This window comes from Sander vitreus, chromosome 12 (genome assembly GCF_031162955.1).
Source record: "Sander vitreus isolate 19-12246 chromosome 12, sanVit1, whole genome shotgun sequence".
NCBI classification, from domain to species: Eukaryota; Metazoa; Chordata; class Actinopteri; order Perciformes; family Percidae; genus Sander; species Sander vitreus.
The window spans coordinates 17,218,593-17,243,377 of record NC_135866.1 but is presented as its reverse complement, the minus strand read 5'-3'; the positions used below and the strand labels follow the sequence as shown (position 1 = coordinate 17,243,377).

Sequence of the window (24,785 nt, the reverse complement as noted above, 5' to 3'; positions counted from 1 at the left end):
AGGACAACAAATATATGGTGTTTTCTGAAAATTAAACCACATAAACCTATTCTGGTACAACCTCTAAATACAATTATGAAACTAAAAAATTAGCATAATATGACCACTTTTTAAAGGATGGTTTTGAATTATGTTACGAAGATGTACGTTTATCTGCTGCAGTTACTTGACTCATATCTATGCTTTGTCCAGCAGACCCCATGTACAGTATTATACTACATTGCAAAACATGTCTGATAAAGGTGTGCTTACTAAATCAGTAGGAATACCAGTAGGAAACTCATTATTACAATTTTCTTTTCCATGTTTTAAATATGACAAAGTCATATTTATTGTTGGCCAATAGAAAAAAGTAATTTCCTGAGTGTTGGCACCTTTTGTAAAATGTATCACAAAACCACAAAACAGTGCACAATACTTTCATGGTTTTATTTGTATATTAATTATGACAATAATAAATAAATAATAGATAACCTTTTCATCAGTTTGGTTCCGTAAGTCATTCATTCGCTGATGATAAATGTATGAAATTACATCTGTAAGATAGGAAATCTGTTTTGTAAACTTTGAGATTGTGCAGCATCCTTTAACTTTATGTGTAATAATGTAAAGTTGTTTTCTTGGTTTACAAATAATACAAAGAACTTTTTGATTTACCATTTTGAAACAAATGGATAACTGGAGCCAAACTGCTACAATCACTACAATTGGATGACGAGAAGAGATAGAAAGAACTGTTCATCTTGGTGTTCAAATCAGCTGTAAGAGTGTGTGGACTTCACTCAGGAAGGAAATCCTTGGCAGTGGTCTCAGGAAACTGTTTAACTGTCTTTGTAGAAGTCCAACTTAGGAAACGTTAAAAATGGGTAGTGCTTCCTTGTTGTTCCTTGTTAAAAAGACCGCCCTCATCCTGGTCCAGATCAACACATCTATTCTTGGAGAGTAGGAATGTTAATATGTTTATGCATCTTTCAGAGAATTAATGTGGGCACACAGTTTCAGTGCAGGCCCCAGTTTAAGGTTCATGGTGCTGACCATGTGCTCCTCAGTTAGAAGCAGCAGAGCCTGTCCATCTATTTCCTGGGCGCGAAACTCCTCGGCTACATCCTGACCACCTGGAGAAAAGAGAAGACAGAGACTAAATAGAGTATATGTCTTGATTTTGATGCATTTTGTTAGCTGATCTATTTGCAGAACTACTTACTTATATACATATATTAAATGTATTAAATATCAGGCTTATACAACAGCATAATGTATATTCTTACTAGGTTAAAACATGGGCCTGTTCCAGCTTTAAAGGGGCAATTTACTCAAAGCTGTCTTTGCTGCTTTGAACATCTGGCAGCATTAATTTGATGCACAGGAGGTGATTCACATTATGTCCTTGAAGGCAACAGTGGAGTGTTTGCAATATAAATGAAGTAAAAGCTGCTTATTTTGCTTTAACAGTGAGTCAACATTAAGACGAAGAAAGAAAAGTGGGTTAACTACCTTTATACATTTATATGCTTTTGTTGTTTATTTTTATGATAAGCTGCAAGAAGTCAAAGGCAGAAAATGGAGCATACTAAGGTTTGGGGAAAACATGTTTTGTTTGTTTATGAGCTCCAGGAAATTCTTAACAGTACCTGGTAGGGAGTTGATATAAGAAAACACTTGCTCTACGTTCCACTGAGACGGACAGCCGACGTCGTCTTCTCCGTCAGAAACACTGATTGTTTCTGTCATCCTCTGCTCCTGCTCTCTCTCCCTCTCTCGCTGTCTCTCGGCCTGTTTACGGAGCCTGGTTGTCATGGGAATGGGAAGCTCGTCCTCCTCTTCTTCCTCCTGCTCTTCCTCCTCTATCAGTGAGCTTTGCCGGCTCTCTTCTGAGCCAAACGACCCACGAGCCTGTGGAGCACAAAGACAAATTCGGACAAATATTCATATTATATTCATTATATTCATATTCCTATTTTATATATATATATATAAAATACTGTGTTTTTGTGTGGACTACTTACAGAAAAGCTCAATCAGGTATTAGCCTTAGTCATCTCAGATAAGATTACGGTACCTACGTGTGAAAGCTGCAGTTTCTTTTTAAATATTTAATGTAATTAAAATAAAGGCTTAATTTAAAGGAGTGAATGCATTACATGTTTTTTTCTAATGGTACATGATGGGCCATTGAAAAGCAATTAAGCATCTTCTAACCCTAAAATAATTTCATTAATCTGGATTTAAGGAAAGAGTCTATGCATCAAACTATGGTCTAAATGCTGCTTTAGAGGCTTTTCCACCCTGAAATGTGAATACTTATTTTGCTTGTGGCATACACTTGTTGGGTTGCTTTCTTTGGGTGGTACCCAACCTTCACTGAGCGTTTCAACACTTATCACACTTAACACAGTTGCTGGGCCGGCAGTAATGGCCAAGTCATCTGCTCCTGGCTTCCAGCTTCCCTCCTTCTGCCTCCTCGCCCATCCTGTGAGCTGCTTGTTTCTTGCTCCTTTCATCCAGACCCAGAGCTGATAAAAACTGCCATACTGATCTGGCTGGAAAACCTCTGCAGCCGATCTCTACGGGAAACATCCCTGCCTGCCAACCCCTGTCCTTACAGTCCTGAACTAAGGACTGGTACTGTAAGGCCTCTCTCTTTCTCTCCTCCCATGGCATTGTCAGCTCAATTGGAATGATTTTTTCGGTCTTCAGTTGACCACAGTACAGTGTCCGGATGTAGCGTTGTATGCACCACCTCTGGGAACTGCAGCCTCCTTCCTATGTCACCCCTCATCTTTCAGGACCTGGCAGCTTGCAGCAGATTGGGCTTTGGTCTTTCGTTAGAGAACGGCCTAGTAACTCTTTGATGAAGGTGCCAGCGAGCCTTTTCTTGCATCTACCCTGCTCTAGTGTGTTGGCCAGAGACAGAAGCCCCTCATCATGGCACCACCTATACCATCCTTGAGCCAGAGATTTTTTGCACCATGACAGTCTGGTGCCAGCTTTAAGGCATACAAATGTTCCACTTATTAGCAATTATTATTAAAACATCATTATTATTTGATTGAATTTATGTATTTAACATGAAATTGTTAATTCCCTGACAGACTCTTATTTGGGCCTGCTGGATGAAATTATTATACAACTAACATCTTTCGAATAACTTTTAACAACTCACTTTTATCGTAAAAACAACAACTTTTTCTTAGTTTTTGGGGCACTATTTTACTTGTATTACTGTGATAAACAGTCATTGTTGTTATTAAGTTGTCTTACAGACCAGTGGTTGAAAGATACATCTAATTAACAGGATACGGAAAGCAGAAAAACAACTTGCCACACAAGGTCATGTTAATTTTGTCAGACTTTTCTTTCCTATAGCAGCTTGTCTCATAGGACCAGTGATCCCTGGAGCACTCCCTGCATTTTGCTACATGCGTCAGGTCAGTGATATTAACTGACCTGTCTCAGAAAATGTTCTCTAGAGGCTCCGTTGACTCTTCTGCTGGGGGGTCGTCCTCTCCTGCCCATTGGCCTGTGACCCCAGCGGCTTGCTCTCAGCACAGTGATACGCTTGGTGCAGCTCACACTAAACCTGAACACAGAGAATCAAAATATTAAATTAGATTCATACAGTTCACTGCAGATGATCGCATTTGAATAAGGATGGCACTGCAGTCATGATATCATTCTTGAAGCCCAAAAGCCCTTTGAGATTTTTTTCCCTGTGTGTACTCAGTGCAGTTAGACAGGCTTTTGCTATTGTGCACTAAGCTAATAGTCTGCATCTGGACTCTTTGATGCCTGGATGGAGACTCAAAAGGAAACCTGTGAGTAATTATACACTTGTGACTTTTTCTTATAACCCAAATGTAACTCAATGGGTTCCAGATGTCAGATGACGTGTCTCACCACCACTGAGACAGACAACATTTTCAGTTTACTCGTCTTGTGTGGTAGAGGCTGCCTTTTTTTAAATATTTATTTATACAAGGAAAGATCCTCTTTTGCAGCAAAACTCTGCTTTTTCATTCCTCTTATTCTAACCAACAGTCATTGTTTTAAAGGGTAAGGGTGGTGTTATTCTGTATTTTGTCTTCAATGAAAAGACTAAAACCAACCAACTAAAATCGACTCAAAATAAACTACAGTGTGTGTGTTCGAGGTAATGAGGCAACATGTTTTTAATAGTTTTTTTTTGACAACAATGCAGCTCAATTCATTGTTTGATAAGCTATATCAGGCTTTGGCTACACAAACAATACTTCTTCAATCAGTCAATCAATCAATTGTTGGGTAACATTGCCAGCCCTATCCTTTAACATCAAATCTACACTTAAACAACATTGCAGCAGGACTGTCTAGTGAGAGCACCCAGGGGAATGTTCTGCATATATGGGTAAATCTTCTGTCTCAGGACTGAGAACACTACAACAGAATAAAGCTCATTTGGGTATATAAAAGAAAACAAATCTTCCATTCAGTGTCTATGGAGCAGCTCCAGTCTTTATACTTGATGACATGACAAGTTTGAGACTTACTTCTCTGGTTTCTGGCTTTGAGAGAGAGTAGCTCATGTTCACAGATATTGATTGAACTTTCCAGTGTTTTGTGTTTTAAGCCCCCAATGTCGTCTTCCAGGCAGCGCTGCATGGAAGGCACTAGGGTTAGGTCCCTTGAAGTCAACGGTCACAGCGCTGCCTTGAAGTCGACGGTGGGGGCTTAAAACACCATCGAGTAAACTTTCCTAGGTCATAAAAATAACATATTGGAGTTCTTAATTTAGGTGGTGTTTCCCTTCAATTCTGAGACATTGAGAATGCAGGTTTTAATCAGCTCAAAAAAAGGAAAGAAAAGCTTGTATAACTTAACATCGACTTACCATCCATTGGAATGGCATTACTGTGAATGTCATTACTGTATCTTTAATGCAGTTGTACATTTTCAGTACTGGATCTACATTACTTTAGAGAACCAGGCTGATGCTTGATGATACCTGTGCTTATTAACGGAAGTGTTGCTGGTTCATCTTAATGTGTGAGTGTTTTATTTTACCTTCTGACACACGTCATGGAGCAGAAGCGTTTGGAGCGCAGGAACGTGTGAGCGTAACCTCTGCTCCCACAGAACTCACACTGCAGCACACCTGCCGCACTCTCTCCCAGCTCTGCAACTTCACAGGACCAGCTGTTAGTCTCTCTCTCTCTCTCTCTCTCTCTCTCTCTCTCGCTCTCTCTCTCTCACACACACACACACACACACACACACACACACACACACACACACACACACACCCTCACCGTCTGCTGCAGGGCCATCGTCTTCCATCTCTGAATCTGTTGAATCCATCTGGTCAGCATCCAGCGGACTGTCCTCTGCTGCTGAATCTCCGTTGGTTTGTATCTCCTGGGATTCAGGCAGTGAAGCCTGCTGGTCTGCTAACAGCGAAGAGGAGACCACCTGTATTAAGAGGTGCATTAAGAAAAGTAAAATATCACATACTGACATGGAAAGACATTAGTTCTGTGTAGGAACAGATGGGGTGTAGTTTTTACACGTCTACGTTTGACTAAAATGAAAGTTTTATGATATGAACTGGAAACTTGAACTTAGAAAAATTGCCATTGCACAAGATGTTTGCATTATGCTATTATAAGGCTGCTGCCGGAAGCACAATATCTGGTACAATATCTGAGAAGCTGGAAATTATTGAATGTTAACTAGCCACGAATGATAAGAACTATATGTCCATTTAAAGTGTTTCAGGAGGAAATTTCCCATTAGCTAAAACATCCAACTCAGACAGACATTCACTGGTGATATTGCAACTCCAGTGTTCATACCGGGAATGGCTCCAGGCCCTCTCGGATGACGAAGCCCTCTATAAGGTGTGTAAGGACGTGGGTTGTGAGTATCCTGTCAGGGCACTCTGGGACGCTTGTTGGGGAGGAGGGTGGCTGGGTGGGGCCCTTCGCTGCTGCTGGCAGGACGGGAGGAGGTAGAGGAGTAGGGTTGCTGCTGGTGGTGGTGAGCTGGGAGGGTTCTTCCACCACTGGTGACCTGATCACTGGACGACTGGATATGATGGAGGATGAACCCATCACTGAAGAACAATAAGAGGTGTGAAAGATAACACAACTGAGGGGTGTTTCATGCAAGCAAAATTACCAGTTGAACCATGCTTATTCCGGTAATTCCAGTTTATTTTCTTACGAAATTCAGTTTCGTAAAGGAGGTTTAAGTAAGTCTGACCTAAGTTACCATGGAAACGTATTCCTCCAGACTAACGCCTGGTCTCAGTCAGGTTAGTTTGTGGCAGACAGCCAATTTGAAGACATTGTAACAGTATTTTAACCATATAGAGACTGCTATGTCACTTGTAAGTAACATAATCCAACAAATAGAGAACTAAAGTTTCTAAAGAGTTCAAATGATCTTATTGTCTTGCTGTAACATTATGGGATACTATCGTGGGTCATATTTCATACCTCAAAGTTGTTTAATGACATTTTTACATCTACATCTTACTTTTCAGCACTAATTTTAGCTTAATTAGCAGATTCAGATTTTTAGGTTTATTCAAGACAGGCTCTGCTTTTCTAAGCCACCTTTATGAAACATCCCTCTGGCTAATGAGGAGAGTTTGAAGGGTTAGAAAGGGTTTTATTGTATTGTATTCTTAATCATATTTTACCTGCACCATTCTGCTTAGGAGGCCCAATGAGAGGTGTCAGGGTCCTGTCTCGCTGTGGACTGGGAGAACATTCATCTTTCCTCTCCTCTGAGCTCAATCCATTCACTTTGCACGTTTGCCCCGACTGAAATTCAAACCACAACAAACCCTTGATCAAAATAACACATACTGTGAACAGGCAACACCTACATATTAACAACAGCACATGGTGACTCACGGATGGAGTTTCATTGTGTCTGACTCGATGCACTTTCAAATTAACAGCCACCGTCTGAGGAGGTGGGAGGTTCTGGTAGGGCATTTGGACCAGGGCCTCCGCTACAGGCAGCTCCTGCTCTGTCAGCAACATATGTCCCGAATGGACGGCCAAAGCCTGGACCGAGTGCAGGGACAGCCTCTGGAGGGAAGCTGGGGGGTTCTGGGGTAGCCTGGGGAGAACCAGAGGCGGAGGAGGAGGTGGAGGCTGGTTCTGCACTTGTGGGAATGAGGTCCGGCGCTGCGGAGCAGCCACCAGAGGAGGAGGCTGAGGTTGAACGGTGGCAGCTGGGATTGAGGTCTGAGCTGAGGATGCAAACACGCTGGGGACAGATGTAGAAGAAGAAGAAGGGCCTTGGGGGTTGTTTTTGGTTTGTGATTGGGTGCAGGGGGTGGTCAGTCTTTTAACTGAAAGAGAAAGAGGTTTGGTGTTGGTTTCTTGAGGTGCTACTCTGAGAGCGATGGGCTGGAGCTGTCTGTGGTTTGGAGCTCCTCCTGTAGCCTGCTGGAGGATGAGCTGGTGGTGTGCCACCCGCTGGCCTGGCAGACAGGACAGCTGCTGCTTGACCAGAGTGTGGGTCTGCACCGGAGAGTAGGCTGCAAGGAGAGTGATGCATAGACAGACATGAAGATACAAACACACAAAAACAAACAAATACATAAAACAAGTATCTCTTTTTCAAGGTTGACCTTAAAATGATGGCACCTGTCATGATGTGGGAGTTCATTTTCATTACAGTGACTCATCACTCTTTCCTTTAAACCTCAGTATTTGAACCTGTTATCTCACCTGGGGTTATAATCTGGGGGACCGAGACCAGCTGGGTGACATCTGCCGGTCCTGTTTCTGTTGAGGTGTCAGTCAGCTGGCTGGTTTTCAGCCCGCAGATTGATGTCTTGGATAAAGAGGTGGCCGGAGTCAGGGCTTGCGGCTGGGCGGATGGCTTTAAAATCACACTGTGGGCTGTGGCCAGAGCTCCAGGCAAGTGGGCACGTAGAGCGAGATTCTGCACCTGAATATACACAGAAAAAAAGTCACTTTTACACTGTTTATAGAAGCCATGGGTGGTGGGGTTGACAGCCCAACTTTATTAACGATTCCTCTGACAATTATCAAAATCCCAAACCGTATTTACCACATAACTTTTGATTTTGCAATGTGGCTCATGCTCAGGATATGTAACAGCCTGAAGTAGGCAAAATAACACTGCGGTCTTGTGCATGGGTTATTTAGTGCCTGGCAAAGTTTGTACCTGAGAGGAGGTAGGTAAAGAGGAGCAGGAGGTGACCGCAGGGAGGTCTGATTGAACTGCAGCCACCGTGGCTGCAGGGGTTAGAATAAGCTAACAGAAGAAAAGCAAAAAGCAGGGAGAGACAGGTGGCTAGGTGGTTAGAAATAAACAAATGTTGTGAGAAAACATAAGAAAACACATTCAAATAGGGAAAACGAGTCATGCCGTTTTAAAGTATCAGTGCATATTGTAAGACTGACCAACAGTATGAGATATGTGAAAAGATTTGTACCATCTGAGTGCGAAGGTACATCTGAGCTTGGTTACAGTTGGCCGGTCTGTTTCCCAGGAGCATGGCCTGCTGGGATATGGTGGTTGCAGCACCAGTGGATGTTTGGGTTCGACCAATCAGGTGAGCTGTCACTGGAGATGCTGGTAAAGTAATCTGGATAAAAGAAAGATGCTGAGGTTAAAATCTGTGCTCAGAGCAGGTCAGAATGATTGGATTGGTAACACAGATACTTACTGAGTTTTGGGAAACACCAGCAGGCTGATGAACCAAGCTGCCACTGGATGAAGGTGACTGCCGCTGACAGACTGAAGCCTGAAAGACATTGGAAAGACATCAATCACCCTATAGCTCATGTCAAAATGACTCGTCATGCTTGCGCTGACATATAACAGACATCATCTGACCTTCTGTATGGTGGCCAGACTCTGCAGATGAGGGCTGTGCTGGTGCTGCTGCAGGGCGGCTGTCTGCAGCATGAGCTGGTGCTGCTGCTGGGCTGCGTACATCTGGTGCAGGTACTGGGCCGCCATGCTCTGAGGTCTGTGGATGGCGTGCTGGATCACCTGTTGGATCACATGATGGACACATCAAGCATTTTACAAATTCATTTCAGTTAGTCTTTTGAATTTTATTCCATTTGCTCTTGTTGCACTGATAAATGGAAACTCTGAAGCATTCAGAACATTTAGTTTCGAAAAAATTTAATTATCTGATGTTAGGATTGGAAAATTCCTAGAATAATGATGGCCAAGGGCTTGAGATATTTAACTTCAGTAATGATTTCACTTTAGTGCTATGAGCTATTTTATATGGAAGTCTCTCTTTTAAGATAACATATCAGTCCTGGTGGAAATAACAAAATATGTTTTTGAATGGTACCTTTTCTAAACAACATACCATAAGGGAAGACTATTTTCTATAGCTACTGCCTATCTTTCAGTTTACACAATTTCAGTATTTTGTATTGGCTCTAAGAGTTACACAGGGTCATCTATCACCTGCCTGCCTGTCAAGTCAAACAATGCTTGCAGAGGTCCCAGGTACTGTATATTACCTGAACTGCCTGTCTGTCGGGTGAGATGATGCTGAGGGAAGTAGAGGGTGCCTGGGTGCATGTGGTGCTGCCGGAGTTGACTGTTGCCATGGTGACGGCAGCTGATGTGATGGGGGTGGTGGTGGCTACAGTCCTATTAGTGTCTGCCTGCTTTTCTCCTGGGCCCTGTCTCTCCATCTCCCAGGTCACACACAGATTCAGTAATGGGAAAACTGTGGAGGTAAAAGAGACATTAATTAACAGCAGGAAGTTAAGTAAAACAGGCACAACTTTAGTCGAATCAGCAACAGGTTTTAGATAACTGAGTCTAGAAAATACCAGTTGGTGCTTTAAATACTGAAGAGTTGTTTGTCTAATATAAAAAAAAACAATGTCTTCATGCTGCATAAGGTTAAGCTATGATACTTTAATACAAGATCGAGCTGGTGTTTTTTATTTCCAGATTATCTACATACATCTACATAAACAAAATATAGCCTACTCCATCACTTTGTTCGAGTAACCTTATTTTGGATCAACGGAAGTACATTTCCAGGATAAAGACTGAAGCACCGGCTGCCCAAGATGATTGTGATTGGTTTAAAGACAACCCAAAGCGTTTTTTTCTCCTATCCCAGAATGTATGTGTGGTGTAGCCAGACCTTAGCCTACTCCACGGCGCTGTGAAGATAGGTCTGGCAATGCGAGACAAAAACCTTGACTAAACTAAACCCGTTATATTTCTTATTGGCCATAAGTGAAAGGTATTTTTGTGATCTTATTTTGAAAATATGAACTGATTCGATAGAGTTCACTGCAGCGTAAAACCGGCCCATTCCGATCTTCTTAAATGAAAGGATCTCAAAGTCAATTTTGCCAAATGCCTTTCACAAATCAATCTTCAGTCTAAATACTACTAACTCAGACTATACTTACTTGTGTTATTACAAAGCTACAGTAAAAACATTTTGTCTATTGAAATAGGATAACTTTCCCTTAGGATATGGAGGGAAAATAGGCAATAGGCGTAGGCTACATTATTTGGTATTTTAGTTCGGTTTTAACTTGCTTTACCGTTATGGAAATTCACCCAACAAGCATAGAAATGAAATGAATATAAAGTCAGATAGATAATAAACTCAAAAGATAATCCATCCATTGCAGCACAACAATAACTGGCTCATAAGAAGCTGTCATTTGAATGACATAATCTACATATGAATATATGTGCCCATTAGGCCTGTATTATATAAGTTACCCAATCTTATTATTTTGTTGAATTTTTAGCGTGTATTCTTGGAAAAGTGCATGTTTTAAAAAAAAAACGATTAAAAGATTAAAAAAAACAACTACACTGTGGTTTTCAGAACATCATAAATATGTGTTTTACTTTGATCATTTCAATATAGAAAGAACAACTGAATCATCAAATTAGCTCTATACACAAGTTAGAAACAAACGATAACATCATAGAAAAACAGAGATGGATTTATCGCAGGTATCCTGGGAAAACATTGTTACGAACAGGTAATAAGTATATATTAAAAAGGTAAATCGTTCACAATATTGATTTGTTTGCAAAATACGTGCAAAGGTTATTTTGTGCCACTTCCGTAAAGAGAAAAACATCAGACAAAGGTGCTACAATGCTGGAGTTTTTACTTCTTCTTTTAATTGCTGACAAAGCCATGCTGATATGAGTAAAATATTTTAATAATACCCTACTAAATAATCTCAAAGAGCTAGCCTTAAAATGGTAAAAAAATAAAAATGATATGCCATATTTTATAAGGCTAAAGACTGATGGTGTGGCAGCTTGAATATTGATTGCTTTTTGCTGCAGAGCCGGTTCTGTCCAATTAAACGCCGACAGTATATTCTCGATAAACCCTAAATTATCATAAATGATATGAAATGCACTGTCCATGATTTAGGAACCTTCAGATAATAGGCTACCTTTAACAAATCAGGATGTCATTATTCCCTGTCTGTCCGTCGGTCTGCCTCTCATCGCTCAGACGGCGCTGTATGCATGCACAATCATTCACCTCTTGTCGGCGTTACCTGCCTGGTATTGATAGACCATCAGGCCATTAAGAACGGACCAGACCCGGTCCGGCACATTGTCCCAATCAAGAAGTCTACTGATGCGTCAGTACTGTCTAAAATGGAGATGAAAAAAATCAGACGATACACAGCAGGCAATAAAAAAGACTTGATACAGCACCGCTCGCAGTGCGGGAGGACCTTCCACAGCCGGGGAGTCATCTGCGCTCACTGCGTGGACAGTCCGGAGATGTTTGACGGCTTAACGATGTGTTTTTGTCCGTTTTGAATAGCTTTTATTTATGTCTGAGGAATGGCTTTAGATATTCGCTCCAAAAAAAAGAAAGAAAAAAAGATCGGGTTGATGGATTTGAACTCTTTGTGGGGGAAATTCCCGAGGCTGCACACAAAAAGATGCGTCAGAACTTGAAGAATATTTCACAAACCACTGATGGGCTGATATCACAGGAATACAATATAATACTCCTTTCCTATGGATTTGTTTTCTCAGAGGACACCTTACAGTTAGTTCACTATAGGCCTATCTACAAAAAGAAACCCCATTTCAAGAGTAGGCATTTCAAGTAGGCTACGTTCTTGCTCTGCAGAGATAGGCCTATACATTATTATATGCACCATACAAAAATGAAGTAGCCTAGGCTATACAACACACAAAGGGGAAGTTGGAGCATATGCATGGTCATAGTCATATGTAGAATACAGATGACTTAGCCTACTTAATCAGTTTGGAAATGTTACTTATGTTGAAATAGCCTATATCATGGAAGATTGGACTGTGAATCAAAAAATGAGGCTGCACTGTGATTGGGAAGTAAAAGCATCAATGTCAAACTATTTAATCCGGGTGGATTTTTAGAATATGTTTATAAAAACTGATGCATATTAGCAGGGTTCAAAATTAACTTTTTGGTCCACCAGCCGAATGGCTAGTGAATGTTCACATTTGACCAGCCACTCTATAGATTACCATTGCTTGTTTTGGCTGGTGAGTGAAGCAAATCTACCAGCCACTTGCTTTACCAGCATTTGGCTGGTAGATGGTGCTAATTCTGAACCCTGCATATTAGTGCAACATAATGATGCTTCTATGTTCAGTGAAATTGGCTATAGGTGGAGAAAGAAAGAAAGTTGGTCATGCTTCACATTCCACTATCTCTTTCTGCCTCTGTCTCTCTGTCTTTATGAGGAAAACTAGAGAGAAATAAAAACATAATGCATACATTATGCAGCAAACACACATGGTATTTCTGTGACAAGTTTCCCCAGGGATGCACGACCTGTCAGGAGTTTCACTCAGGATGAGGAAGAACAACTCGTTCTCGGTTGCGAAGAAGGATGCTCTTTTCACGTGGTATTCAAGTTCTGTCGGAAATAATAAGACATAAACCTGCGTGAATCACCCAGCAAAATGTTTGAACCATATGTAGACTAATCTATGGTTTGAACATAACTTTATGTTTAGTGGCTAATGGAGCCGTAGCAATAACTGAAAGCAAAAGAGATACATTTAATTATTATATTTTATGTTGCTGTTGTTAATGTAGGCCTAATGTTGCATTGCATGAAATAAATAAGCTACATCAAATTAATTAAAGTAATGCTAGTATTTAGAGTAATTGTTAAATGTATTTTTGTAGTCTATGTAAACAATAAGCCTATTGTGGTGTGTAACGTTACGTATTCATATTTTTTCCTTCTTTTTTTCCTTCATCAATCAATCATCATTTAATCACGTCCATTTCACATGTTTTTGTATTCATTCTAGCACAGTAGCACAAAGTAGTTCACTAATTCCAAAAAATGTAAACACACATGCTTTTGTTAACAGGTCCATTTTTTTTTGTTATTTCCGAACCAAAGCACTTAAATGGGCGACATGTCTTGAGGCTTCTACGATGTCCGAGCTCAGATGTTTGAACGCGAAAGCAGCACTTAAAACATATAATGCTTCAGTTGGTACAGTCGGAATGCTGGCAAAGGATATGTTTAACTTTTCGGATATTTTAACCATATTAAACTGGTTTGCTATACTTTGTGAACTTAAAATGTGTGTAAAACTGTGAATTTAAAATATTCAACGTAATATTTGTTTAACGTCAGTATACACATTTGTGTGTCTGTATGCACCACCCAACGCATTCCGACAATGGACTCGTCCGTCGTAAGGCCTTTGCAGTAGGGAGTTGTTTGGCGGAGCCCGCAAGTTTTTCTTTACTTTTCATGTTATTGTTGTGCCTCTAAAGAAGCCTAACTTGTTCATTTTTATCAACACTTGTCTCGTTGTTCACTCGGTGAGTCGACGGACTTTAAAATCAAAGTGTTTTGGGCGTGGTACACAACTAGCTGGAGAGCGAAAGAAGGAAGGAAGGCATCGGAGACTGGGACTGGCTGAGCTTATGATGCCGACGTTGCGGGACAGCACCATGTCCCACCCCGGCGAGAATTCCCACCAAGTCCGGGTGAAAGCGTATTATAAAGGGTAAGAAATCATTGCTTCTCCTAGCATGTCATCGATCTGGTTAGTAAGTCAACTAGCTAAAAGCAGTTTTAGACTTGGAAAGGTGGCTAACCAGTTGGCTAACATTAGCTAACCCGGCTAACAGCTTGCTAATGTTGGGTAAATACCAGGTTTGACGTTAGGTAAACTTGACAAGGCAAACAGGCAGGTGAAACTGTCCAGACCATAGCTAGAGCCAGACGCGTTGTCAATGTAAAGTCATTGGTTTAAAGTCAGTCAAAATGAGTTGTTGATTGTACTAATATCTTAAATCTAACACAGTTTGAAAGCTTTGGAGCTAGTCTGTCAGCTAATAAGATTTATAACTAGCCTGGCATGTTCATGTTGTTATGCACTGGCCAACATTCATTTCTTATTGGCAGTTTTGGCAAGTTAATAAGATGGACGTGATGTTCTTTAGGGATTGGCAATATGACAACAGGAAATGATCAAAGTCTTTATTGATATGATACATCGATACCATCATGATAACTGTCGAGTAATGGAAAACCAAATTAGGTTTTGTTGTTGATGTTCATCATGTTAGACGGCTTGACAATGTGAGGTCAAGCTGAACTGTTAATTTCAAATGGTATTCTAAGGTATTCCAGTAATACTGATGTAGTGTTTATAATACAACATATCTTTTACAATCTCACAACACAATTCGTTTCTGTTTCACCATCTATCTTACCGTAATCCAACCTGAACCTTAACTAGGGCTGCAACTAACATGACTGATTATTTTCATCGTCAAATCATCTATTGATTATTATTTTGGTTAGTAATAATTTACTTTGTCTATTAATGTCAAATAAACAGGGAAAATGCCCACCACAAGTTTTGAAAGCCCTGTTTGTCATGAAATAGTAGTCTGAAATGGTAATAGTTGTGTGACCAACTGTCCAAAACCCAAATGTTTAATTTACAATGATATGAAATGGAGAATTGCAAATCATAACATTTAAGAAGCTGAAACTAGAAAATTTTTGAAATTTTTTTGGTTTATTTAAAAACTTAAATGATTGATTGATCATCACATTTGCTGCTGATTCATTTCAAGTCGACTGACTAATCGATTCATTGATTAATTGTTTCAGCTCTAGCCTTAACCGATCATCTCTGTGGCACCTAACGTTAACCTAAATTATGCCTTAACCCAAGCTAAGGAGAGCGCCGCTGTGGGAAACACTTTTCGAAAGGGGAAAGATTTTTGGACACAAGACAAACAAAAGATTATAAACATAAATATCAATTGTACTGTTCATCCCTGATAATGTCATGTATGGGATATGGCGATCCAGTTCTTTGAGTTTTTGTCATACCAAGTCTGGCAGAGGCATGTCCACTGTTTTAGTTTCGTACCTGGATGCAGTGATGGAAATCATTGGTAACCTGGTTGTTTGACACTCCCTTCCCCACTCTGTTTGATGGAGCCAGTGATTTGGAGCCCACCCAAGACTTGAAAAACGTGAAGTGCAAGTCACCTTAGCCAGACCTGTTGTATGTCTCACTGACTCTGTGACGCACATTGTAGTATGTGTTGATCATTAGGTGTCATGGCACAGAACAAAGCATCTGAAGTATTTATGAGGTTGCTGCTGAGGAATCTCAGCTATGCTGCCAGAGAGGGGATGCAGTAAGATGGTCTCATTGTTTGGATATCGGGACACATTAAGCCAGGATGGCATCAGTGTTGTTATTGTTTCCCTGCAGAAGTTAGGAGTTGGAGATTGAAGAGTTGCACAGAATCAATATATTTGGCACTCACATATCAGCCATCAGCCACATGTCAGTACTGTTTTATATAAAATTGTAACAACGCAACATTTAATAAACTTTCTCAAACAATATAATCAAAATGTGCACAGGCCTAAAAAGCATGTCGATCTATTGGTCCAGGAAAAACAAGATATTGAAAGATGTTACCTTGGGTTCTTCAAAGTTGTGATTAGCATTTTCTCACAATTGTTTGATATGATTCATATTTGATTAATTGAAAAAATGTACAGCAGATGAATCAATGATGAAAACAATTGTTAGTTGCAGCCCTAGTAAACATGTGACATAACGGTCAGCGTTTGGAGGTTTCCCTGCCATCCAAACACTACAGAAGCTCACTTCACTTTCTGTGCTTCAAAGTGGTAATCTAAAACATCAGCTGACAGAGTGATTCTTTGTTTATCCTTTTAAACCTGAAAACGTCCAAATACCAAATTAAACCTTACACTCTCAATGGCCTTTCTCTGTAGCTGTGTCTCAGCTCATCTACTTTCAGTATAGTGTCCTTTTTGAGTCCATTCATTCCCATTTGCCTGTCTGTTGTCGGTCAGCGCCAGCAGCAGACTGGTGTCAGCCTGTAGCAGTCCCAGCCTGTCACTGGCTCGACGTCTTTATGGGTTGTTTTTTCCTGCTCAATAGTCCCTAACCCTGCTCTTTTTAGAAGGGATGCACTGATTGGGAAATTCTGGGCCAATACAATGTTTAAAATAGGGCTGTCAAACGATTACTTTTTTTTAAATCACGATTAATTGCTGAATTTCTATAGTTAATCGCAATGTTTTTAAGTACATATTAACAATGGGAAGCAATTCTTACCAGTGTATCTTGACTGAATCAAATGAATGCAAAGAAAGTTACTTTATGAACTTAACTTGACTTTAAGATTTGTATTTGTTTATTATTTATTTACTGTAAACAAAAGAAACGTGTGTGAATCTGTCATTATTGCACAATTCCTCCAAGTACCTAACTAAAAAAAAAAATATATATAATAATATAATATAATATATATATATATTATACCCTATCCTTACCAGAGTCAATATAGTGTTTAGTAACTCCTAAGTAATTGTGATTACTCACTGACGTCCAGTGATCACCGGTTAATGAGACAGCGTTTGCACTTGGCAGCAGTTCCAGTTGGGCTGCTTTCTCCGTGTCATACAGGCTGCGTATGCGTGAAAACGACTGTCCCCCTCGATGGCAGTGTATAAGACGGGTCAGAACATGCCAACCGTAGTACGTCTTTAAGACCCGAGTCCTCTACGATGCTGACAGGTCTGCAGTTAGTTGCCACCCATTTCGCAGGAGCTGTAGTAATTTATTTTGGATTTGGTTTCATCAACAGGTCGGCGAGTTGCACTCTCCAAAATGGTGCTTTGCCTGAGCCCGCTAGCATCATGTTAATTAGCTCCGTAGGTGGTAGCTCAAGCTTGACGTGCTTCGGTGATATTTTAATTCGGCTTTACACAATGTGCATGTGGCTTTCGACTTGTCTATGAGCTGTCCGGGAGTTTTGGAAAATAAAAAGCTCCATTCAGGATTTCATTGCTGCTGTCTTTCTCCATCATGCCTGCAGCCTGCAGCAGCAGGATGTGTTACGAGGAAGTATGGCAGCTTGATGATAAGTAACGGTGCTGCAAAGGGTCAAAATAGTAGCCTGTTAGGCACGATGCGAAGCCGAGTGAAGTGTAAAATAAATTAATAAATGGCGGCATGCGATAAAAAAAAAATTAACGCGTTATGCTCAGCCCTTAATCGCATCGCGATTAACGCATTAATGCTGACAGCCCTAGTTCAAAATAACAATTTGGTCGATAGCCAATTCCGATGTTTTGTTGATGTTTCCCCTTTTGCGACAGGGAAACAAATAAATCTTCATTATAAAAAATAACATAACATTTTTTTTTTTTTTAAAAGTCATTTTCAAAAACAGTTTTCAACACTGCTTTTTTCAAGTTAAAATCTACTATGCCGTGAGGCTAAGCATACTCGCACAAGCCAGTAGCTCATGAATGTGTGTGGCCACGACGTTGTAGATTTGGGGGAGACAGACGACGACGACTGGGCTCTATGTATAGGCTTCGAAATGGCTCGTCATCTAATGTACTCACTTTGTTAGTAAATGAATCCGTGTAATGTAAATAAACCACATGTGTGCATGGCAACCTTACGTCATGCCAGTGTTGTGTCCAGTCAGTGGCTTCTTCTCCAAATCAACAGTAGCAGCATATGCTAGCTGACTGTTGTCTGAGTCCGACTGCAAAAAGAACAACGCACAAACATCGGCCACTGCCTTTGGTGAATGGCCTCTTTCTGTGTTCAGCAGTCATCTTACGTTAGTCCTTTTTTGGCAATATGGTCGCACAAACTTTCTGTCAGCGTATTACTAAAGAAAATGCTGAGCTGTGTCGCAGGTCTTCTATAAAACAAAATAAAACATTTCTGTTTGTCACTGCCAGTGAGTTATGTCAGGTCAGAATTTTCTTTTGCACAGTTGCAGTTTCAACACCGACTAACACAAGGCTTCTTATGTGCTAGACCAACTTTGGGATTCCTGTGTACGACATGTTGTTTGGCAGGAAACTGGGATTACACCGGCTTGACGGAGCAGTTCAGATATTTTGCTCTTTTGAAAGGAGTTGCTCTTCTTTTCAAAGACTCTGCCATCTGCATCATTGCTTCAAGGTCTAGCTTTGTTTAAAATATGGGAAGCGTTGCTTGTCTTACCCTTAACTTTTTCTCTGAAAGCCCCTCAAGCACTGAACTGCAACGTCATACACCCCTCACCCACCTATCCACTGACACGCATCTTCACTAACGAGTCTGAGTATCACAGAGTCTCAGCTGCTGCTAACGTGTATGTGATGTATTGTCTGTTCCGGCGTTTACACATCTTGCACATTGTGTGTAATACAGCTCAAGTGTTTGCATACACGTGTCGACCTGTCGTTTTGAGTTACCGTGTCTCAGGCTCAGCAGGAGTGCGTTTGGTTGGTGCTCTTGTGCTGCGAAGAGCAAGGCTCTCTCCCATTCAGCACAGCAGGAGGGCCGTGTTGCCTAGAGACCACAGCATCCTGCCGTCTATGTTTCGTTCACCCTGACCTCAGTGGCTGTTTTGGAAACGTCAGCATGTGCGTTTCTGTATTTGCTTCAGTGTGTTGTTGTTGTTGTATGTTGTTTATGTTACCTCAAACATTAGTGTGTATCAGTGCATGAGCATGTGGCTTGTGTGAAGGTGTTGCGTGGCAGCGATGACAGAGAGATGGATGGTCCTAGGTCTTCATGAAAGCCCAGAGAGGCACCCAGACCCTTTTTCCTGCTTGAGCGCTCACCGGTGACGAATGGTTTCATGCTGGGCAGATGGGGCGGCAGAGTCCAAGTCACGGCAGTGCAGAGCCAGGGGCACAGGCCAGCGTTCTCCTCCTCCTTTTAATTTCGCTCTACTGTAGGACGGCACACAGCAGAGGAATGCCAGGTCTGTGTGGAATGCTGCGTCCTCCCAGTTATTCACCAGTGATGAACTCCCAGTCTTTCATTGCAAAATCCTTCTGCATTAGTCACTCTGAGAATCGCACAGCTTGGTTTCCTTCGTCTAACACCTGTCCTCTCTTTTTGAATACCATTTTTTAGGTTCTTTTTTTAGATGAATCTATTGGATGTTGTGTTATTGATGGTTAAAATGCAGTATTGTCTAATGCATTTTCCAAATCAAAGGAAGTCATTAAACAGCTGCCTACTCGTCAGCCCAGTTGTGGAAATGGTATCACTTTCACTTTAGTTAAAGTGACTATATGTAACTTTTTAGTGTTTCTGAAGCTCTGTCATCTTTCATATAATTATCTTAAATGACCTGTAATAGCAAAAGAGACTACCAGTGAAAAGAACACTATTGTTACATTTTTATTAGTGCCGTTGCTCGGTCCGATTAATCCCGCAAAGTCACAAAATGATTTACTGCAGGTAGACGGCGGTACGGTAACACATTCTGACGGGTCACAGATTTCGGCTGAACACCAGAAAAGCCTGTGTTAGCGAATCCAGCCATGAAGGTAACAGGAGATTTCTTTATAGGCCAGGCCTAATTGTATTTTAATGTTATTTTAGAAGTTATCTGCTGTAGCTATGGCTGATACTGGAGCAGGGCCATCACAGAAAATAAGGAAATTAAACGAAGAGAAACTAAAAGCTAAAAGGGGAAGTGAAAGAGGACGGGCGAAAACGCGAGTCAACTTCAGTCGGGCTTTCAACAGATGGAGACAATTACGGGATTGTAAATTATTCAAAAACGTCCCCGAATTGACCTTCGGGTATGTAATATGTCTATTTCATTCATAAAATAACTTTACAATGAGCAATGTGGTTGTACGTCAGTAGCCGACATTAAATTACGCCCCTCTTTCATTTAGCGTCTGGTTTTTATTCCTTTTAGTCCGTGTTTGTGTTAGCCTACTATTTTCTTTTCTCTTGTCCCCCTATACTTGTGTAAAGCGTCTGTGGGTTTCATGACATGCGCTATTTAAATCTAAGTTATTATGAAGTTGGTTGCTACAACAAACTCTTAATGCTTTGGCTCGTGGCAAAGTGACCGTGATAACGTTGTTACCCGGTTTAGCTCACGATACATCCAGGCTAAGTATGCAACACTTGAAATGCAACGATGCATCTGTAACGTATTCTCTTATTGTAAATGAATGGTTTTCTGTCTGAGCAACATATAACACGACTATATGACCTCTCGGTAACACTAACTCAGTAATCTACAGTGGGCAATATAGCACCGTAAAGAAAAGATCTTTACGACAGCAGGTGTGGTAAAAACACTACCGCTTTTTGTCCAATGAAGCCGCTAGAATCAACACAAACTGAAAGTTACATATAGCCACTTTAAGTTCATTACTTATTGGACCTGGAACAAAGAATTATTTGTATTTATTGATTAATCTGTTTGGGATGTAAATGGCAGTAAACAGTGAAAAATGCCCATCACAGGCTTTCACAAAGTCCAAGATGACATTTTCAAATTGCCGGTTGTGTCCGAGCAACAATTCAAAACCCATATGTATTCAGTTAAATATCATAGAAGAAAAAACGACAAAATACACCTGAGAAGCGGGAACCAGATCATTCGTGGCATTGTTTCTTTAAATGACCTAAAATCATCAAATGATGATTTAAAAAAAATTAAAATGATATAAAACACAGAAAACCATGAAATTATGGCTGCAACTAATGATTAATTTTATTATTAGTTAATCTACAAATTATTTTCTTGATGAGCTGCTTTGTAACTTTTTCATAAAATATTTTCACTTTACTGTCATATGACAACTGTCAAAGGACAAAGAACAATATCAAATCTTCACATTTAATCAGCTGGAACCAATGAATGTTTGGCATATTTTGCTTGAAAAATGACAAACGATTAATTGAGTATCAATATAATTGCAGATGAATTTTTCTGTCAATCGCCTAATTGATTTATAGACAAATTATTTCAACTTTACTGCAAATCTTCACATTTGAGCAGCAAATATTTGCCATTTTTGCTTGATTAAACAACTTAAATGTTTAATCGATGATCAAAAAAAATAAAAAAAATAAAGGTAATTTTCTGTTGTAATTGTTTCAGCTCTACTTTACTAGCCTGGTCCTACCAGACTCTCGTACATTTCATTTGTACCGCCATTACAGAATTACAACTCAAACTCGCGCACGTCACGACCTCAACGTCATCGTTCTCAGCCACTCCCTGTGTTCGCTGATTGGACCGCCAAATATTTGGTTGGAGAAAACCCAAGAATATACCGAAAACCCAGACGGAGTACTGAAGGAAAATGAAAATTGAGCGGAAGTACGTAGGAGGGCGGAGCCAGGCTACTACTTTACAGAAATTAAAAAGAAAATTAAAAACCTGGGTGAAAGTATTTTTGCATTCCTGTTTCTAATTTATTTTAATCACTTTGTAGTCTCTGGACCTTTCCTGTAACTGCTGTAGCCATTAGCTGAGCACAGAGGATGTTGTTTGAGGCACCTGACATGGCTAAACTTTAACTACAGTGTAGACTCAAAGTGTTTAATGAAAACCTTAATACACACTTTGGATCGTCTACAGTCACAGTGTGGGAACCTTTTTAGTGTACTGTTTGTGTGTTCATACACTGTCTATCTTCTGATGTTATCAGGGCTGCAGGAGGAAGTACACAAGCAATGATTAACACTAGCAGGATGGAGGAAGAGGGTGAGAAAAGAGAGGGAGGAGGAGGCATCAGTCTGAGCCTTACGTCAGTTTATCCCTGCTCAGAATGCTTTATTCATTCTTCATGTGTGATTGTCAGTCAAGATAGTTTAATACATGCTGTGCGGAAGCTGCACTCTTTAGATGCTTAACATGAATGTGAAACTGAAATATCAGCCTATAAATCACAGTCTGGTGTTATTTGTGTGTATTTGCTGCTGGCAGGGACTGACCCTACAGTGACCTTACGCTCTATGCTGTCCTTGGACTTGTACAGTACATGTCCTTGAAAGTGTGCGTAGTTTGCTCCATGTGTTGGGATTTTATCATCCAGCTGTAAAGCTCTCAAGTTGATGAAAAACTGGGTTCATCTTTGACGATGGCAGTAAAGGGAGTAAGAGGTCCTTGTCATTGCCGGTCACTTCCCGGCTGGTGAGACGGCTAATACACATTACCCCGTCTTTACTTCCCTTTTTTACTCTTTACCATGCTTATCCGCATGCTTTTGCCCATTCTGTAACCCCACTCATTCCTGATCCCACACATAAGCTCAGACCCCATGTCGCCTGGAGACCTATAAAAGCGACTCCGTGTACCATCTCTATCCGCCATCTTTGGGTTGTAAACATCACTGAGGCTGGCCAGAGGGCTGGGAGCAGGTGACATCAATTCTATCGCTGCCATGAAACGATGAGAGACAGATGATCCCACCTACAGGGATAGATGCTGTCATTGACCTACCATTGCGCTCTTTCTCTCACGTCTCGCCATAATGTTTGAGTGTATGTGTGAACTGAAGAGGCAGAGAGTGTTGGACTTTTTGATTAAGAGCAGTAGTCCAAGTGTTTTGACAGCTTTCCAGGAAGTGATGGAATTCAGTGGTGGAGAGTAACGAAAGCGGTCACAATACAACTACAACCACCATCTCCTGTGATTCTTTCTGCTTTAGTGTGGGGCTCACTCACTCAACTTTTTTTTTTAAGATTATTTTTTGGGGGTTTTCTGCCTTTTAATTGACAGGAGGTGAGAAAGGGGAGAGAGAGAGAGAGGGCAAAGACATAAAGGAAATCCTCACAGGTCGGACTCGAACCCTGGACCACTGCGTCGAGGCATAAACCTCCTATGTATATGTGCGCCTGCTCTACCCACTGAGCCAACCCGGCCACACTCACTCACCTTTTTTTTTGTTTTTTCTCCCTCTTGTTTTTGCTCTCTTTCTCACACCCACAATTATGCTGTACAGATGAATGCACACATACATGTGACAGACTGCGAGACTGTGACTCACACACAGCAGCGTTTGAGGGGAAAGGATGCTTTCTCGCCTCTTTTCTCTCCACCAAAAGTCTGGTGTTCTCCAGAGTTTTTCTTCGAGTGTTCAGAGAGGGAGTGTTTGAACATAATGTCTGAAGTTAACGAACAGTGGATTAATCAATTAGTTAGGCTATCAAACAAAAAATGTGTGTATGTACTGTATGTATGTATTTGTGTGTATTTTTATTGAAATTCTTGGTATCAGTTGGGATGCATGATCTGACATTCTTTCTCTGTGCCGATTCTTATGCCTCAGCTTTGGTTTTGGTATCTGTTGATATTGAGTACTGATTTGATAACACTGCCATTTTTACAAATTCTTTGAACCTCCTTTATGTAATCTGCAACAGGGTAGCAGTAGCCTTGTTGACTCGAAGGAACATAACTAATATGCAACACGATGCCATGCCTTGGATTGGTGCATCCAGAGTAATCATGAAAGTTGGATAAATACTTACGTATTTAAATATTTATTATTTATCTGTCTTCTCTGCAGGGACATCATGATCACTCATTTTGAGCCGTCCATCTCATACGAGGGTCTGTATGGGGAGGTTAAGGACATGTGCTCCATGGACAACGACCAACTCTTCACCATGAAGTGGATCGACGAGGAAGGTACACCCCCCTCCATCCTTTTACTGCTTCTTCTTATCTGTGCTTCAAGAAGAGGCATAAGAAACCAGCCAAAAATTCACCCTACAGGAGAAATCTGTTCACAAAACAAATATCAAGTCATGGTCTCATATAGAGGCCGCTGGCTAAATTTGGCAGAATTTGGCGGTGCCATGTGTTATTATGAACACATGCATAAGCACCCTCCCTTTTACTTGTCACTTGACTTTAACACTCTTTTAATGTCAGTCAACAGGGTACAGGCCCCCCTCCCCCCACACCCAATTCCTTGTTGTCAGGCAGCAAAAATAGTGTCATAAAAAAGATGCTCTGCTCAGGATAAGGTCAAAGTCATTATACTCCGATCAGCTCCTATTGCCCACCACCCACACACAATCACTGTCATTAGCCTGTCTGAAAGAGAATAACTGCTTGATGGTCGAAATGAAGAACTCTAGCGGTCTCTCCTCATTGAATCGACATGCACACAGCTACACAACTTCGTGAGCTCAAGTCATTATCACGATAATTAGAGAATGTACCTGTACTTAATTAATACTTTTATAACCCTGGTTTAAAGCTACCAAATACCAACAACAGGTCTGTGTTTTTTTTTGTGATCTACTATAAAAAGAATCTGTAGAATGAATGCTTCATTTACTGTATCTCCATGTGTTATAAAATGTTTAGTTCTAATTGATGTAAACATAAACAACAACTACTAATGAACATTTAAACCGTATGTGCCACATGGAGACTAGTAGTAACAGTCAAAGATTAA

At 40.7% G+C, this 24,785-nt stretch overlaps 2 protein-coding genes across 4 annotated transcripts in view; one reads left to right on the top strand and one right to left on the bottom strand.

The window, feature by feature from the left end:
* Positions 1-198: 198 nt before the first annotated feature.
* Positions 199-15,553, bottom strand: phc3 (polyhomeotic homolog 3 (Drosophila)). 3 transcript variants are annotated; one of them, XM_078264189.1, is made up of 14 exons: positions 15,421-15,553; positions 9,513-9,724; positions 8,863-9,021; positions 8,693-8,770; positions 8,459-8,611; positions 7,725-7,947; positions 6,897-7,531; positions 6,680-6,803; positions 5,829-6,088; positions 5,286-5,445; positions 5,041-5,158; positions 3,448-3,580; positions 1,632-1,893; positions 199-1,115 (listed from the first exon to the last, which is right to left on the bottom strand). In XM_078264189.1, exons 2-14 carry the CDS (start codon positions 9,687-9,689, stop codon positions 961-963), a joined length of 2,637 nt encoding a protein of 878 aa, XP_078120315.1. In that variant the 5' UTR covers positions 9,690-9,724; positions 15,421-15,553; the 3' UTR covers positions 199-960. The 3 variants fall into 3 exon arrangements, with proteins under 3 accessions (XP_078120315.1, XP_078120313.1, XP_078120316.1); XM_078264187.1 differs by lacking the exon at positions 15,421-15,553 and adding an exon at positions 11,448-11,881; XM_078264190.1 differs by lacking the exon at positions 15,421-15,553 and adding an exon at positions 11,448-11,881 and having other exon boundaries at positions 200-1,115; positions 5,041-5,152.
* The window catches only part of prkci (protein kinase C, iota), a 35,544-nt gene continuing 24,318 nt past the window's right edge, over positions 13,560-24,785 (top strand). The window contains 2 exon segments of the mRNA XM_078264191.1: positions 13,560-14,037; positions 23,886-24,007. Coding sequence (XP_078120317.1) covers positions 13,955-14,037; positions 23,886-24,007 — 205 coding nt within the window. The 5' untranslated portion in view covers positions 13,560-13,954.